Below are 17,884 nucleotides of genomic sequence, written 5' to 3'. Positions count from 1 at the left end.
AAAGGAATAAGAAAAAAAAAATACACTATAATCCCTGCCAATATGGCGAGAAGACGGAGCTCAATAACCGCAGCAGACAGGTTGGGGGGCATCTGTCTGCCCCATGCACCCCGCCCATTCTCCCACTTTACCTCCATTGAATAAGAATAGAAGAGGAAGCTCGGAGTGCTCGGTGTCTGTGTGCAGGAATGGAGGTTCATAATCTCCCTTAATGAGCTTGTTTCTGGGCTATTATCCGGCGGCCTGCCTGAGGAAAACGCTGGTGTTTCCTATCAAGTGGCCCTGCAGCGCTGACCCTCACATGGCTCTGCATATGAAATGTAAGGGCCAAGCCTTTTGTCTCCTTTTCTCCCAGCCTCTAGCTGAGCCCCCCGATCCATTTGCATAGTCCTGAATGGACCAGCCAATGTTATTAATTAATACAGAGCCAGCCTGCGCCACCTGACAAAATCCCACCGAGTGGCCCGAACGGAACTGTTTCATCAAAAGAGAGGAGCCATTAGGAATGAGAGGCCTTATTCTCCACTTCTCCTCTTCTCTCTCTTGTTCCCTTGAAAACAGAGAGCTGTGGTTTTTAATGCATGTTTTTATTTTTTTTTTTTCAGTATAGCGACGGCCGGCGGTGGGAGTCGCGGTGGGCGCCGGGGTTGAATGAGACTGTACGGAATAGGAAGGGCCACAGGTGACCCGTTGTCAACTGTCTTGCAAATGTAAATCCTCCTGAGAGATCTCCTCCTTCTGCTGCTGCTGCTGCTGCGTCTTTACCTTCTCAACTCCTCTCGGAGGACGTCTCGAGGAGGATTCTCACCAGATAACCTCCGAAAGATTTACGGCTGGGAACGTTCCACAAATGGGGTTTCGAATTCCCAGAGATCTTCAGATGCACCAAATTGTTGACTCACTCGTGCACTCTCTCTCCTTCTCCTTTCCCCCTGCTTTAGCCTTTCGCTTTTCTGTTTGCCTGGATACGAGTCTGAGGAGAGCGTACACACAGATAAATTACCTGCCGCTGATCCAGAGCTATCTCCAGAACGCCTCTCTCCTAAAACACAATGTCAGTAGGATGACTCCGGGAGGCTCGTAAATTTATTTCCACTGCCTCATTGAAGCAATTAAGGACAAAGTGCACGCTGAGTCTTTCACAATGTTGCTTTTGGGAGTCGGTCCGATCACTGACACACTGTCATTCCACACATTAATCCGCTGTGACAAAATACGGGGTGAGACTGGGGGTGGGGGGGTTGGAAAAAGAGATATAATATCAGAAAATGGAGACTCTAGAACTTTTTCTTACCCCATCGTATCCATTGCATCATCAGCGCAGGAGATCACTTAATGTTGTAAATGCCGGTCACCTCCTTTGTATCCATACAAACTCCACTGAATGATGTCAGCACAGGGAGAGAGAAGGAGCGCCAAATTGCATTATTATTGTTGAATTGTGTCATTTTTTCCCCCCCCAATAAATATTTAGATAAATCCTGGAGGATGTCGCCTGCGACTCGCCCCTGCCTTGTTTGTAGCTTTGAACGTGACGCAAACGGGAGGAATCTGCCCTGCAGAGAACCTCGACACGTGGGGAGAAAAAAGCTATGGTGTCCTCCAGCTGTAGGGCGGGGAGGCGTGAGAAGTGTCGGGGGGGTGGGGTTGGAGGGGCGGCGGTGGAACGAAGGCGGCAGGGGAAAGAGATATGAAAACATGACATGCCTTAGAATTGGCAGAAGAAAAACAATACACTCCTCCGGCTTCGCCTCGACTCCCCTGGTCCCTCCTGCTGCATCTTCTCCGGCTCGACCTCAGCGTCTCTCCATATCATGTTTTAAGGGGCTCCCCGTCTCCTCCCCTGACACGCTCGATGTTTGATCTTTAAGGGAACAATTCACCTCGAGAGTAAAAAAAAAAAGAAAAAAAAAAAAGACAATGACCCGCCCGCCTCCACCCAGGTCCACTCCTCCACACTTTGACTGTGTGCAACATGGGAATGCCTCTCTGCTTTGAAGTGTCACTGGATGCTCTGGAAGCCGCCGATACACCTCTAAACACGACCACATACCAGCCCGGGAGAAGACAGACGATAGACGTCAGACCCTTTGACAGTCTTCCTTTGACACACGCTTCTCTTTAGGGAGGACTATTTTCCCATCGGAGGTAATGCACCTCGCTAAAGCTACGGCTAACCGCGACTGACCCACAGCAAACCTCTGCAGCATGTTATCGAGAGAAGAGGGCTTTGATACGGCGCTGAAAGAAAAAAAAAATGTGGAGATGAAGATATTTTGCAACATGAGAAAGTGTGTTGATGCAAGCCATTATCGCTTGGTTTGACTTGGCAGCCTGTCCGCGATTAGTGTCACTTGCAACACCAAAAAAAAAAAAAAAAAAAGGGAAGAAAAACGATGATGTCAAAATGACATTGCAGTCTGGATGCTCATCTTTTGGGATCAGCTTTTCTAATCAGGCCTCGCATTGGGACGAACGTCTCGGGACGTTCAACGTGCGTGACGTCAGCTGTCGTCGTGTCCTACCTGTGGCGCAGAGGGCGATGAAGGTCTGGACATGTTTCCGTATAAGTGCCAGCTTATCCTCGGGCAGCGGCAGCCTCCTCACGATGTGCTCGATGAAGTCGTTCGGCGTAACTGCTGCCAAGTTCCACTTCAACTTCCCCAACACCACCAGTTCCCATTCCTGAAGAGAGCGAGCGAGAGAGAAGGAGAGTAAAGAGCAGAGGAGATTAACGACAAAAACGTTTCGGTGCTTTGCACACTGTACACAGAGCTATACGGCGCTGCACCTCCCTGCAGCTGTCCGGCCCTATAAGCGTGTGAATGTGACTCGGGCGAGACCCTGGGCCCCGGACCGGTGATGAGCGTGTGGAGGTTAAGCATTATTGTGATTACGTTAAGTCTCCGCTCGGCCGGCCCTGGGATAGAGAAACACCAGCAGCAGCGCCACCAACCCAGGTGACCTCACAACACTGTCTCCCTCCCCGTCTGCCTGTCTGGCATCTGGGGACTTTCCTAAAGAGGCCCACCAGAGGTTCCACTGTGCAAGTGGAGAGTGAAAGCGGATAGGAAGGCTGCGTTCACTGAGCAGGATCAGCAGCCATGAGAGATAAAAGACTGTTTAGCTTTTTAGCTCCATCTATCAAATGGTCCAAATCATATATTTACATAGTGTAGCGGTTTACACTTTGCTTTACATAAACAAGTGCCAAATATAGTGCGAGAGTATTTTTTTTTTTTTTTCAACATATCTCACAGGCGACACAAACCTCAACACCTTTCTGTAACATCGGATTCACCACACACAAGTGATCGCCAATCTTTTTTTTTTTTAAAGTGCATCTCTGGTCAAAAAAATTTGGTGACACGCTAGTTTACATGGATGTCTGTGTGGGGGTATATTAGGGTGCGGTGCTCTCCTCTCTTAGGGTGTATTGTTACTTTCACTTCCTAGTGGAGGAGGTGATTAACGGAAGACTCAGTGACTAATTTGGGAAAACATTTTGTGGTTTGGTTCCGCACTGCAGCCTTGTGACTAGGACTATGGATGCTCTTCATTTTCCCTTTCACAGAGAGAGCTAGAGAGAGAGAGAGAGAGAGAGAGAGAGAGAGAGGGAGACCACATGGACTCAGTCATGAGACAATTCAATATGGCTGACCTGGCTACCAGCCGGCAATTTTCTAATCAAAGTGACCTTTTTCAGCCCTGACATGTCTTCTGATCTCTTTGCTGCCTGGGACATTGAAACAGAAGATATAATGCTTTTTAGAAAATGGAGATTTTTTTTTTTTTTTTTTAGTGACTCACACAGGAGGAAATAAGAGCTAGTTTGGACATATGTGACCGATACTGCAAAAATATATGCAAATGATAACCCCCAGCAGTGGAGCGTTGATGATTGGCTGCTCGTAGGCACCACGGCTGCCTCCTGCTCTAAAAAAGCATTTTCCCGATCAATGCCAGCAGGCAATATTCAAGCCCACAGTCGGTGCTGTGACAAGGCTTGCAACACAGGCTGTATGCTGACAGAGTGGCAGGCAGGCAAGCAGCCACTTCCTTCTGCTACTGCCTTCCTCTGGTCACACCTTCTTTGTAACATTGTGGTTCTCTTTACGAGAAATTGTTACCAAAGATGAGGACAAAAAAAAAAAAAAAAAAAAAAAAAAAAAAAAGATCACATGCCCTGAGCAGCTGATCTCTGTTTCCTGTATCTGCATGTCAGCCAAAATACTGCCTTATACAGAAACACAGAAGAGGCCTCGGCAAACTAGTTCAAGGACTGAGGGCTTTGTCTTCAGTCTGAACATAAAGGTGGGATGGACTCAGGCTTTTTGTAAAGTGCAGCTTTATGCAGCCACTTTTACTTTTTTTGAAATGCATTTTGTATCTAAAAAGAACCTGACCATTGAAACTGTCATTGAAGGAAAAGGGGAAATTAAATCGGTCATAATATTCTGTAGCTGAAACACATTCCTGAGAAATATCAGAAATCAACAGCGGCTCGACTTGAATGCACTGCGGCGATCAGGTCGGTGGGTATAGAGCCGCCAGTCAGGCAGCGAGGCAGGCAGGCCTGCGAGCATCAGCCACGTCTGAATCATAATATGTGGCCTCTTTCACAACATGGGTGGGATTGGCTGTTGTTTACTGAGGAATGTTTATGTAGCACCACAGAGCAGTGGGGAAATCTGATGTGAAACCCAGTTAATTAATGGGTTTGCCCCTGTGTAGGCGGCTGGTAGTGTCAGGCCAGAGAGGTCTTATCAAATAAATAAAATGCACAGGATTAAAAGACAGAGTCCCTAGCCGGCATCATCAGTTTTATGTGACTATAATCTGCACCCGTGCTCTGACAAAATGTGAGTCAGAAATAGTGCAGCATGACATAATATGAGAAATGTGTGCATCCAAGGTTATTTTTGGATGAAAGCTAAACTGTAAAAGGCAAACTTGAATTTCTCTGAGTCTCTCCCTCTCCCTCTCTCTCGAGCTGACAGGAACAGAGTCAGAACTTTTGGCTAGAGTTCAAGCTGACCTCGTTGCTCTGTGCAAATATCTGTCGCTAGATGGCGATGGAGACCACTGCACAGAGCCGGACGGATACTGTAAAAGCCCTGAGGGTCTTGTACAGTAAAAGAGAGAGCCCTTGTGGAACAATTCACTTGTGTGGCTTTCGCTTTTTTTTTTTTTCACGTGCCTTTGATGACAGTGCAGTCAGGAGCGGAGACCGGACAGCAGGTTCAGAGAGATGAGAGTTAACCCGGTGTTTAGTGCGTGATGTTTGGAGCCCAGTGATTAAAATGAACATATTTTAGGTGAATTAAAAGCTTAGAACAACTGAAATAACATCTGGTTTCACAGCACACGTGATGCAAGTAAAAAGAAAACATACAAATATGTTTAAAGCAGCTGATGATGAAAGCATGAATCCTAAGAGGTGCCACTGTGAATGATATGAAATATATTTAACCAACTGTTGCTTACCAGCAGCTCTTGTGGTCTGATGGAGTTATCTGTGTAGATGCAAAGCTTCTCTGCGGTTAATGGACGCGTCTCTTTCAATTTGGATGCAAGAAACATGCACACTGCTCCCAGCAGCTGCAGGTTACACTTTTTGGTGGGTACCACTGCTAAAAATCTGTCTAAGTAGTTCATGGCCAAGGGAAAAACTTCTTCCTCGCACTTCTGCTCCTCACAAACCTGAATAAAGAGACAGCAGACAATGCAGCAATGTTGAGCATTTGGAATCAGTAACCCAGCCTGCAGTCACCTGACTTATTTTCCAGCGCTAGAAATGTATATAAAACTTTTGTGAGATAACGAAACAAAAGACTAATCACATAAAGAGCACATATAAATTCAATGACACACATAGTTGGGGCTCGGCCAAGAATTTGCGCCCAGCCCTAATCGGTTGCGACATCACATATTAATTCGAAATAGATTATTTTACAAAGGATGAAATAGGTCTCAGACACACTGTCAATAGAGTCGCATTCCTGCAGTTCATTCACTAAGAAATGAATTCAAGTCACAATCAGCCGAGCCAAAAAAACACCCCGACAGCGCAGCACACGGAAACACACTTTTTTTCATTCGTCATATTTTCATAAAATAATTAAAAATACAAATAAATTGTCTGGAGCGATTTTCTTCGCGTCATAATGTTCAGCGGGGTCTTCCACATCATACCCGACAATTCGTATCCAAATCTACGCGGGATAAATATGAATAAAATGTCAAAATAAAAGGCGAGTAGCGAGCGGCTGGTCTCGTGTGCGTCACACCGAGTCGATATATTTATTTCAAAAATTAATTAAAAATCTGCAGAGGCTCGGACTCTGACGATATTTACATGAAAATAAAGCGCAAAGACTCGGAAATGTTTACAGACACATGTTGACCGAAATTATTTGAGCGAGTGTCAAAAATTGAACATAATTCCAGACGGAGGCTTTGCGACGGGGGGAAGACCAGAAGAACAGATAAGGCCCTCGCCCCTTCCGACATTTAGAATAGATACCTAAAATGTTCGCAACGCCTTTTGTCATCATTTCTGTATTCGGTGGACACCCAAGACTCTCCTCTGTCATTGCCGATGGCTTTTAGCCGCTGTTATTGCGTTTATGACACTGTAAATCCTCTTAAAAGCACGAGCGCTCCTGTAAAACCAACATGGCGATACAACAGCGCAAGGCAGCATTGCATTGGGGAGTGCATACGTGTGCATGGAAATATTCAGGCTATCTAAAATAATAACATTAAAGAATCAACAGGCAGCTTGTACCCGACACCATGCGAGGCACATAAAGGAAATTCTCTGGTGTCACACATAACACAGCACGCAGTTTCAGAAACGCAGTCGTCATGACCGGACTTTTAAAAAGGGTAAGAAATTTGCCGAAAACGACACATTTAGTTGATATGAGGAATAAACAGTCGGAAATAAGTGTCATGTGTCACATCTACAGTTCAGAAACGGCAAACATCGCTCGGTAAAGCAGCATTGAAACAAATGCGGAGGCTTTAAAGTCTAGCACGGATATAATAAGACTTGTCAGCACTCGGTGTTTCGGTATACCTCCAACATCCAAGTAGCGACCATCCTCCTCATAAACGGCTGAATATCTTTCTGGACGCCTTTGAAATAGGAATATTGGGGTAGAAACCTCTCCTCTATAGTCAACAAGCTCTGCAGCACTCTGTCATCGCACAAGAGGTTCGGATCGGGACGAGCTCGTATGATGGTGTCCATTTCGAGGCAAAGCAGCTCCATGGTGCTGGTGCTTTCACTTAAGTAAAAAAGTAGGCTTTCTCTCTCGGAAGCGTAAAAGCAGCGTAGCAGAGCAAAAAGGCGAAAAGATGGCAGGGAAAGTCTTTTAGAGGCATAAAAAAAGTGAGACTGCAGGGGCTCCGTGCGAGTAGTCCTGCCTCTCCTTGTTGAGAACTTTTTCCTCTCTCCCCACACTGCGCGTTTACTTTCATCCGCCTGGCTAGATCAGGCACATTTCAAGCCTGCCCTGCGTGCGCCACTGACGCAATTCACTTCATTACCTCTGTATAGACCAGACGCAACATAGTGCACCCCTGTCCCCGCTGTGCAACACAACTTTTACCACACTTTGTTACATTCCAAAAATTTAGAGGCTATCACCTTTGCAGACGTAAACGGACAACAAAGACACAAATAAATGAATCTAAACTAAAAGGAAACCGTATTTTACGCATTTAAAGAGTGTTTTAGGCTGCGACATGCCAAAAATATCTTAAAACTATATATGCTGTACTTTTACAGAAGATTTTCTTTTATGTTGGTGCTTGACTGATTTATGATGATAATTACTAAGTGAGGGACATGATATTGCCATTTAACATGTTGTAAATGAATTTATCAATGTTTTATCCATTGTTGCATTTTTATTACGCATTTTTTTCATCTTAAAAAAACGCCTCCAAGAAGTCAACTTTACTTGTTAAAGTGCTGCACGTGCCCCCTTTTGAAAAATAACTTGTGTATTAGTTTGGATCAAAAAGAAAAAAAAGTTACGAAGTTGATTTGATTACACTTAAACCAACTTGTGTGACAGCTTTTTGAAGTGGACTCGTGCAGAACATGGTGCATGTAGATACTGTAGGCATGTTGCCATAAATACTGCATGGTAACTTATAGAGGCGTGTGGGCGCACACGGCCACGCGCACCGGACCGATCCAACCCACCCACCCACTCTTGACACACACGCACACACATGCATACATTTAGGAACACGCATGGTCTTACAAGAACTACTTTTTTTGCAGTGCAGCCACAAACTGCTTGTGGTTTATAAGATAGCTTTCTAGGAAATTTGAAGCAACATTGAATTTTTTTTTCTCACAACCTTCTGTTGACGGTAACACAAAGATGAGACTCACTGGCTCTGCTCAATTCAAATAATATCCTTCAATAAATCACTACTTTTTTTTTTTTATTAGACTTCTGTTATCATTTACATGGAAAAAGCAGCAGGTGGAAACGAAGCTGAGAGTGTAAGTCATTGAGCAGATAATTAAAAAATGACTGCCAAATGATTTAGCCTCACATACAGTCACAAAGAGAATCTGCATGGTAAATATGTTAATCCCCGTCCCATTCTTAGTCAACTTCAAAGACGGAGCCCTGAATGAAACGAGACATCAGTGCATCAGGGGAAGACTGGGGACTGCAAAGTCCTCAGAGCTTTAGAGCTGTTAATTTCCATCCGAAACTCGATGGTTATACAGAAACGCTTGTGAGAAAAGTATGGGAAATGTCTCTTTAAAGTTTTTTTTTTTTTTTTTTTTTTTCCAGTCTAAGTTGTTTCCTCCTCCCTGGGTGTCTATTTGCATAGCCAATAGCTCCTCAGCGCTCCACCGAGGCTGTGCGATTGTTACTGGGCAGACTTCCTCGAGACCTCTCTCTCTCTCTCTCTCTCTCTCTCTCTCTCTCTTTCTCTCTTTCTCTCTCTCTCCTCCTTCCCCTGCCCTGGTCATTTCTCAGTCTCACTCCTTCAAAGGATGTCGCTTCTGCTTTAGAGCCAATCTGAGACGCTCATCAGTGTCTTCAGTGGCATCATGTGAGACTGTAGTTTATTGAACTTTTGCATCTGAAGTGACACATTTTATCTGAGGTGCAAACTAATTTGTCGCTGGTTTTTTTTTCTTTAAACAAGTGCTTGTATCTTGAAACACGGAAGAATATCACCCCACTGATATCAACAAAATGATTCTTCATTCAATAAAAATATTTTAAAAAAATTGAATTTAGCAGGAAAACAAGAAAGAAAATAAATTCATCTTTAATGGCAGATGCTGCCAACTATCTATAAAGATTGAGGTTTTTTTTTTAGTTCATTAAGGCAGCAACACGTCATCATCTTCCTACTTAGCAGGGCTGAGGTGAGAATTTTTTTTAAATTTAAAAGTAATATTATTTATAATATAATTGTTTAAAAGAAGCCAAAAGCTATTGAAATGTGAATAAATAGTGTGCTGCGGTGCAGAAGCAGGTGCTCCAGATCCTCCAGACATCCAACACTTATCAGTTACTCTCAGCTCACCAGGATGCGCAATTACGCATCTCCAAACCATTTTCTCCAGCATTTCATCACCGGCTGATGTCAGTGAAAGCTGCTTTTTCTTTGTTAAAGGTAAAGAAGTAATTTAAAGTTTAAAAAACATCAGAGTCAGGTATATTAAACATCATATCAGAGCAATGTGCTGCAAAATGCCCATGTGGTCATTCTTAATTCTTAAAATCTTGCACGCAAACAATGTGATAAAAATCTGCCCAATGACTGGAAAGGAAGTAGATTCACTGGTTTTTAAGGCGTTTTTAAATCAAGTAATGTCTTGAAATAAGGTTGAATAATAATTGAACAAGGCACATCATCAAATATTTCAATAAAATAGCAACGCAGACATAAGTTGATCACAAAACTGTCAGGAGTTTTTTTCAGTGACGTCAACTGCTCCTCTGAGTGAGACCAGAAGCAGCAGCAGCAGCGCGTTGTGTCCCCGGAAGCATTCAATTATCACACGAAAACAGAATCGGAAGACACCATGTAGAAACGTTTAACACGTTATGACACTCTCCATCCCAAAGTACGGCGACAGGGGGAAAAAAATCGATAAAAACTGAAGTTTGAAAAGTTTGTTAAATTCTTGCGCTGCACACTGCAAGAAATATCTGTCGGCACAAATGATTTAGTTCTGTGTCAAGTTTGGAAATCTTATTTCATGAATAAAAGTTGTTTTTTTTAATTAAAAAACAGCCAAAGATCACGGGATAACTCCACTTGTTTGCAGCTTATTAAATGATACTTTTGTCTGAAAACCAGCGCGGTAATCTGCATTTATTTTGTTTTATTTTAGTGACAGATAATTCAAAAGAATTCCCCAAATAAAAGCATTAAACAGAGAGAATTGCTTGCTCGTTCTTGTAGATTTTTTTTCAGCTTTGTTTGAGGATAAAATTCGGTTTAAAGTCACCAATAAAAAGAGTCAAGGTAGTCACTTTTTGCAGCGAGGATCGACCGGTGACTCATCATCACCGCACCTATAACAGTTTAAATAACCGTTACAGCGACTACGTTCGAGCAGTCAGCACCCCGACAACGACGGTGGCCCGGCGGTTCTTTTATCTTCTTCTGTTACCGACATCAACATGGGAATCTGACGCTGAGAAAAAAAAAAAAAAAATGTCCCTCAAGACAAGAAAAGTGTCGGAGGGGACTTTGGCAGAAAAAAAGGTTCCTATAGAGGCACAAACAGTTGTGAAATGACAGCAGCTCAAGTCTGAGAGAGTTTGGAAGTAAAACACACGGAGCTCTGCCTTTCAAATTAAGTATAAGGTCCGTTTTCTATGAATCTGTCAGGTATTTTACATGCTTTACTTTCTTTACAGTGAGAAACAGGTGTAACTTTCATTTTACATGATTTTATCACTAAAATTAAGAAACAAATAATTCAATTTTATATATCAACTATATCCACACAATAGGCTGCATGAAGATTAAGCAAACTGTATAACCTTGTAAAGTAGGTTTTCTGATCTTTCTGCTACACAACATTCTCATGAACCTAAAAATGAAACTGAAATCAACAGGAAAAAAAACTGAAGAGTTGTTTTTTATTATTATTTATGTCAAGCTTTTCAAAACTGCAGATCAACTTCTTTAAACAGATAAGATCTCCTCAGGAATGTGAAAATAAATAATCTAAAAACAACACACCTGCACCATCAGGTCAGCAGCTGCCATGCAGGAAATACACCTCTTCATTAAATATAATTCTATCAAATTAAATTAAATTAAAAGATTCCCAACAGGATATTATAATTTGACATAATCTAACTCGGATTCATCATGTTTCTTTTAAGCCTTCAAAGAAACAGAAATATTATATATATTTGAAGTAACAATGCAATTTCATGTCAAATTCCACTTGTCTCTCTTCAGTTTGACTTATGTATTATTTTTGTATTTATCTGTGTTTAAACAGTTTATGTATATTATTCTCATTTTTATCATAACTGATTGTAAGAATGGTTTTTGGGAGATTTTTGATTAATATATTAACACTCTAACTACAATAAATTATCGTTGAATAGTTGAGAAACAGGCTGATTTACTGAAATTATTATACAAATTTAATTATTTGCAAGATAACAACATGAATAAAATGAAACATTTTGTTCTTAAAATTCACAAGTGCTCATTTCTTCATTTTCTGGGTTACAAATCTGTTTGATTTCTGTTTTATTTAGAGTCTATGAACATATCAAATAAATAACTGCTGAAATAGAAATAAAACAGACGTGAGGTAATGTTTAAGAAGGTGGAAATCGGTGGAGAATATAACACATTTTGTCTATTAATTGCTGAAATTTTTACTTTAAAAATATGTTTTGTAGAAACCCAACACAGGAGTTTAAATTGTAACACAATGAAACAGTTTAATAATAATAGCAGTTTATCCGAACAATAAAGCAGCAGGTGAGATGCCTACATCAGCCCAGACTTCACCCAGCAGCCAACTAAGATTTTGGGGATTCATTTGCTGACTAAACTTCCCTGGCCAAATCCTACAAGTGAATAAAGAGCAGGAATCCTCTCAGATTCAAAATCCATTAGCAGCAGCGTGCTAAAATCTTTCTTTCAATATTCAACTTTAAAGCAGGTCAGCGAGACACGTAATAAAAATCCAAATACACAAACAAGAAAGGAGTTTTTACGTGCCGCACCTTCTTTCAGATTGATCTCCATGATCTCATGAAAACATCCCTCATACATCGTTTCATATCATTTGCTCATCAGGACCACATTTCCCCATTTTTGCAGTGTTTTTTTCTGTGGTTGAACAACTGCAGATGTGTGCGCCAAACAACAACAATACAGAAAAGAGTTACTCATCCATGATTAAAAAAACACCAGACTTCATGCAAAAGTCCAACCGACCAGCTGGAAACGTCACAAACTGTTTATTAGTCAGAGAGAGAGATGTCACTGCTCTCTGCTGTGTTTGTGTCATTAAACGCACAAACAGTAAGCGCTACACAGTTCCCAGCTTAAATTTAAAATGGTTAGAAAGTGTGTTTTAACTGGAATCCGTATCTAAATGACCAAACATCCTCGATAACCAAGTAGGAGAGAAAAGAAGTCCTTTTGTCCCTAATTATCAGACACACACTTAAAGATAAGGAAAAAGAGTCACAGAGTGTGGCTTCTGAAAAAAGTTTTGATCGCGATTAAGTGGTAAACTTGTAAATATCCAATCTGAAGAACCAGCTGATCCTACAAATCTGAGGTGAGTATCTGTCCAGCCTTCAGCTGATGATGAACAGCACCTTCCCCAAAACACGATTCAGGAATCAGTGCAGGGATTTTACGCCTCGTCTGATACTGTATGATGTGAATGTTCCCAGCGGCGGGGCTGAAGCTCGTCCCTGACATCTCCACTAACCACCTGTGGGATTTCTCTGATTCGCCTCCATGTCTGATGTTACAACAATGTAGCTTTGGCACCGAGCGCTTGCCCTGCACACTTCCCTCAGACTCCCTCTGAAATTCTTTATGCAAACATGTCCTCCCAAATTCTTTGAGACATGCCCTTATATCATTAACTGGAAAAGAAGAAAGGGGGGAGAGCAAAAAACACACAGAACAAAGTCCTAATTGTCGTCTTCTGACATCTTTGGGATACAATGTTTGACTGCATGAGGAAGAGGGGCGAGACCTCCCTGCTCAAAAGGAAACCTCTTCCTCAGGTGGATACCTTTCAGAGCCTCAGCTGCTGGGCGGGGCTTTTATTTCAACAGGTATTACATCACATTAACTGGCTGTGGGGGGGGGGGGGGGGGGGGTTACAAACTGTACTTTGAATTAAGTATGCGTGTGACATTCCTCTATTATTCCTCATTAGTTTAAAGCACGGACAGAAGAACAGTTGCTGGCACGCAAAAGTCGAGGATGCTTCAGACTCTGCGCGGAGCACGGTGACTTCGCAAGACGTCTCGACGCACGGTCGTGCATCTCGAAAATTGTTCTAAAAGACTGGCACTCATTGCATTCGCTGTGCTTTCATTTAAGATCTCTCAGGGAGAGAGAGAGAGCGAGAGCGAGAGAGAGAGAGAGAGAGAGAGAGAGAGGGGCCATGGGGTCCTGGGACAGATTTAGCTAATTGGCTACAATTCCTGAAGCATTCAATTCAAGTTACACCTGGTACTTTTTGTGTCGGAGAAGCACTCAAAGCAGCAGTTGTTTTTGGTCATAGCTGTACGATCTGCTGTGGAAACTGTCATGGTTTGAACATTTCTATTTTGTTGTATTTATTTCTGTGATTTAGTCTTTATTTCTGGATATCTGGACCCCTGTAAGCTGTTTACTTTAGTTCAGTCCAGGTTTTGTGTTTCCTGTTTTACTCAACTCTTGTGTCTGTCTTGCTTCACTTTGTTTGATTGTCTGCCCGGCCCTGATTAGTTTCACCAGTCCCTCGTTGTCCTTCCCTCCCTGGTGTTTTTAGTCGATGTGCTCTCCTTCCCTCTTGGTCAGTTTGCTCGTTGAGTTACTGCGATTTTCGACCCAACAAAGTTCTATGAGCCTGTCAGCTCTTTTGATTTTTTTTTTCTCGCCTCTTTAGTTTTTGCTTCTTGAGCTCCTTTTGGATCCACACCCGGTGGACTCTGGTATTTATGGGATTGCCTGTTTTGTAATTCGTTCCATAGTTGGGACTGCCTTTGGTAATTAAAGCTTTTTGATTTAATTAAACTTCCTGTTTTGTTGTCGTGTATTTTGGGTCCTCTATTCCTTAAACCATGACTGAAATGACAAATTAGGTTGCAGTTTAGCAAACAAACACATTCAAATGGTATCTTCTTAAATCAATTTAATCAGTAACAGCAGATGACTCGTGTTTTTAGACTGAACACAATTTTTTTTTTTTTAACGCACAGCTTGTTTTCATGTTTTTAAATGGAAACATCACATCATATTTTTTAATTTTACTGCCAAAGACAATGCATCGACGACAAAAGTCTCCGTGGCCAATCGATACAGTCAGTGCAGCAACGAGGACTTCAGTCCCTTCCTGAACAATTTCTGACAACAGTTGCTGAAGGAAATGTTTTCTGTTCCTTTCTCCTGCTTAAATTTGTCAAGTCTGAGGAGATAATACTATCATGGACACCTTCATCTTTTCCTCCCCTTCCAAAGCATTGACACTCCGTAAGAGCGCGTTAAAATAACAATATAACTACTTGTAAACTGTATATCGGTGCTATTACTGTGTTGCACTCCTCTCTGGTTTTGACTGACGTGCAGGTGCAACCGACGGTGAGAAAATAGTTCTGGATGATTTGTTGCACTTTGCTTCAGTTCGTCTCGAGAAAAGAAACAAACCAAAAGTTCCGAGTAGCAATTTTTTCTCCCTTTAACAAAGACGACGTCCATCTTTTCACACACAAGGAGAGCTGAAAAAAAAAAAGCAAAGTGAAAAGCATCATTGATAACTAAAAAAAGTAGCCTTGTACTACGTCTCAATCCATCACGGACATTACTGACAGCTTGTTTAGCGACAGATGCGTTTCTCCACAGAGTAAGTGTTGTGGAAGGTGCGCACAATAAGGTCTGGTAGCTTTGGCCGAACCTTCAGTTAACACAAGACACAAACCGTCTGGTACTCATTTACCTTTCTTCTACCCCTCCACTCCGTTCCTTCATCCCTGCCTCCCTCCCTGCCTCCATCCCTCCCCTCTTTCACATGCTTGACCCCGTCTTTTGAACTCCACCAACTACCCTTCATATGGTCATCAAATCTGGGGCCAAATGAGCCAGATTGAGAGGTGCGTCTGGGAGCACCGGCTGCTAAATAATGTCAATATTGCCTTGCCCTAACGGAGGATAAACTGCTTTCTTTTCTGTTTCTCACACGCTTTTTCCCTCCACATAACAGCAACAGTGAAGGCTGCGTCACTCAGACCGGCTCAGCTGCTGCTGCTGTCTCTTCCCCTCGAGCTCTTCCAGAATTTTCCCATGTTCATATCACTAGCCCTTGACTTTGTCACTCATTCAACAGCTGCTTGCTGATACCGCATCACTGTTCCAGACCATTGCTCCCCCCTTTCTTTCACCGTGCACGCCGAGAACAAAGGCATTGTTAATCCGGCACAGTCCTTGATACATACAGAATGCAAGGACTTCGTGAGCAAGAAAACTTTCTAAAATTGTGTCTGTTGGTGCTTTGGGAGGATCAACATCCTGACGACTTCCACCTGGTATCACAACAAGCTCAGACTGGAACACACAGGAGTTGAGGTCAAAGAGATCTCTCAGCTTATCAACAAAGCTCTCTGGCATTTGAATAATGGCACCAATTAGAAAATACACTAATCTGATCACACTTAATTCAAAAACTGTAATTACAACCATGAAAAGGGATGCAAGATTATATGAGATAAATAGTTGTAGAGTGCACTGCATCACTCTCAGCTGGCACAGAAAAACCCAATAAATCAAACCATTTATTCAAATCTTATTTAATCTATGATTCACACACAAGGGAATCTACTTATTTACATTGTCTTTCAAAAAGACAGAGGTATGCAAATATAAAAAAAAATGCAAGCCATGTAGTTACCAACATAACCTCAGGCATTAAAAATAAACTTCAAAACCAAACATGTTGAACACCTGAGCTCTCATGTGTCTACTGGTGCGTACTGTTGCCCTTGTTTCTCTTTTTGCAGATGGTAACAGATGGCAGAAATGAGAACAAGATTACTTCAACGATTACGGAGGGTTTCCCTCCTTTCGCGAGTGCATCAGGTGTTCACCTATCTGTCACTAATAATAACACCGAGTGATCCGCTTTGGGATGAAGAGCTTCAAAAAAGAAATCACACGTGCACGAGAGAAGACGGGATGCAGACGCAGCGACAGAAAAAAGACACATCTGATGAGAAATGCGCACACAAAAACAAAGAAAGATAACCATTAAAACCGACAAGCTATGAAAACTCATGAACACACCCACACACACACACACCCACACACCGCAGAGCATCTGATCTCCTTCGTGATCAGTGATGGAGACAAATGAGTGGGGCCCACCGCAGTGGCTCCCCTGGCAGACGTGTAGCTTCATTACAGCACCACACATGAATGTGCGCCATCCTCCCCACCACTCTGGATCGGGCCCGCAATAATCTGATCCTTTTGGGAAACTGAGGTGTTGGACTGTAATTTATAGGCCGTATCTTTCAAGTCTTTCCCCCGGCTCCGCCGGTGGCGTCAGCCCCTGAGCCACTGTGTGTGTTTAACGGCTACATGTGTCGCTCCCTATCTCGCTCTGTGAGTGGCACAAAGGTAAAGGGAAGCTTAACAGCCTGGGAAAAAGTTGAACAGTGTGAAATTACCTTGATCCAAAGATTCCTGCCACATACCAGCCCAATGAACCCATAACAGAGCAGGCACTCAGTCAGAGAGCCCTGCCTGCAGGGAACAGCTGAGACATTACAGAGGGAGAGAGAGGGAAGGGGTGGGGCTGGGGGGGTAGAAGGAGGTGAAAGAAAGATAAATGGGAGTAGGAAGGAGGCCCACTGCCAGTAATCTCTGGTCTACAGTCAGAGGTATAGGGGTCAGACAATCTGTACATAATGCACTTCTATGATAATGCTGGACAACTGCTGTAGGTGGGGTACCACTGACTCGGTTAAGTCAGACTTCACACTCAGAGGCCACTTTTGGGGAGATGTAGGAGGAACAGCTGTGGGGCTGCATGATGTTGACAAAATATTGTGGAAAAATGAGAGGACGCTGCTTTCACTTGACTGCTTTACGTTGAATGCATACTTTAACAATTTCTGCATTTCGTCGAGGAAACTCAAATTAAGATTAAAATCCTTTCAGGTTCGTGTAAACAGAATTTTAAAGAACAGACAAATTAAGGACACAAACACATCCTGCAAACAAACAAGGAAGAGCTCTGTGATGTGAAGAAGCTGAAGCGAGTTTATTTAGATGGATTAAGATGCTTGTTGACCTACTTGCTTTGGCCTGAGTGAGCACTTTGATGACCTGGTGAAGGCATGTGGGCCAGAATGTGATGGTAAATCATCAACAGTAAATACAGGCTTTGAATAAGTTTCACTTCACAGACCTGAGCCGCGTCGTCTAAAGAACTACTCTTACTTTGTACCTGATTTACTGCTATTCCTGAATATTGGTTACTTTAATCTCGTTTACCAAAGCACACATTTTCATTCGCAGTGTTTTTGCAGCAGTAAAAAATCTTCAGTCACATGTAAACATTTTGAATGTGATGCACTGATATCATAGAGTCTCCTTGTATCAGCTGCAACCGGCTTCA

The 17,884-nt window shown here is 42.6% G+C and overlaps 1 protein-coding gene across 2 annotated transcripts in view; it reads right to left on the bottom strand.

Annotated features, from left to right (window-relative positions):
• ccnd2a (cyclin D2, a) overlaps positions 1-17,884 on the bottom strand; it is a 145,264-nt gene that overhangs the window by 15,907 nt on the left and 111,473 nt on the right. Inside the window, exons 1-3 of one of the 2 annotated variants that reach the window (XM_069162205.1) lie at positions 7,085-7,503; positions 5,488-5,703; positions 2,526-2,685 (exon numbers count right to left, since the gene is read on the bottom strand). In XM_069162205.1, the coding sequence (XP_069018306.1) occupies positions 2,526-2,685; positions 5,488-5,703; positions 7,085-7,279 (571 nt within the window). In that variant the 5' untranslated portion in view covers positions 7,280-7,503. Of the gene's footprint in view, positions 1-2,525; positions 2,686-5,487; positions 5,704-7,084; positions 7,504-17,884 lie in introns of those variants that run through there. The other variant, XM_069162206.1, reaches the window with a different exon arrangement.

This window comes from Embiotoca jacksoni, unplaced genomic scaffold (genome assembly GCF_022577435.1).
Source record: "Embiotoca jacksoni isolate LCO1_2020_lvr unplaced genomic scaffold, fEmbJac1.0.p SCAF_3, whole genome shotgun sequence".
Lineage (NCBI taxonomy): Eukaryota > Metazoa > Chordata > Actinopteri > Embiotocidae > Embiotoca > Embiotoca jacksoni.
Note: the sequence above shows the minus strand (reverse complement) of the source record. Positions and strands in the feature narration are given on the sequence as shown.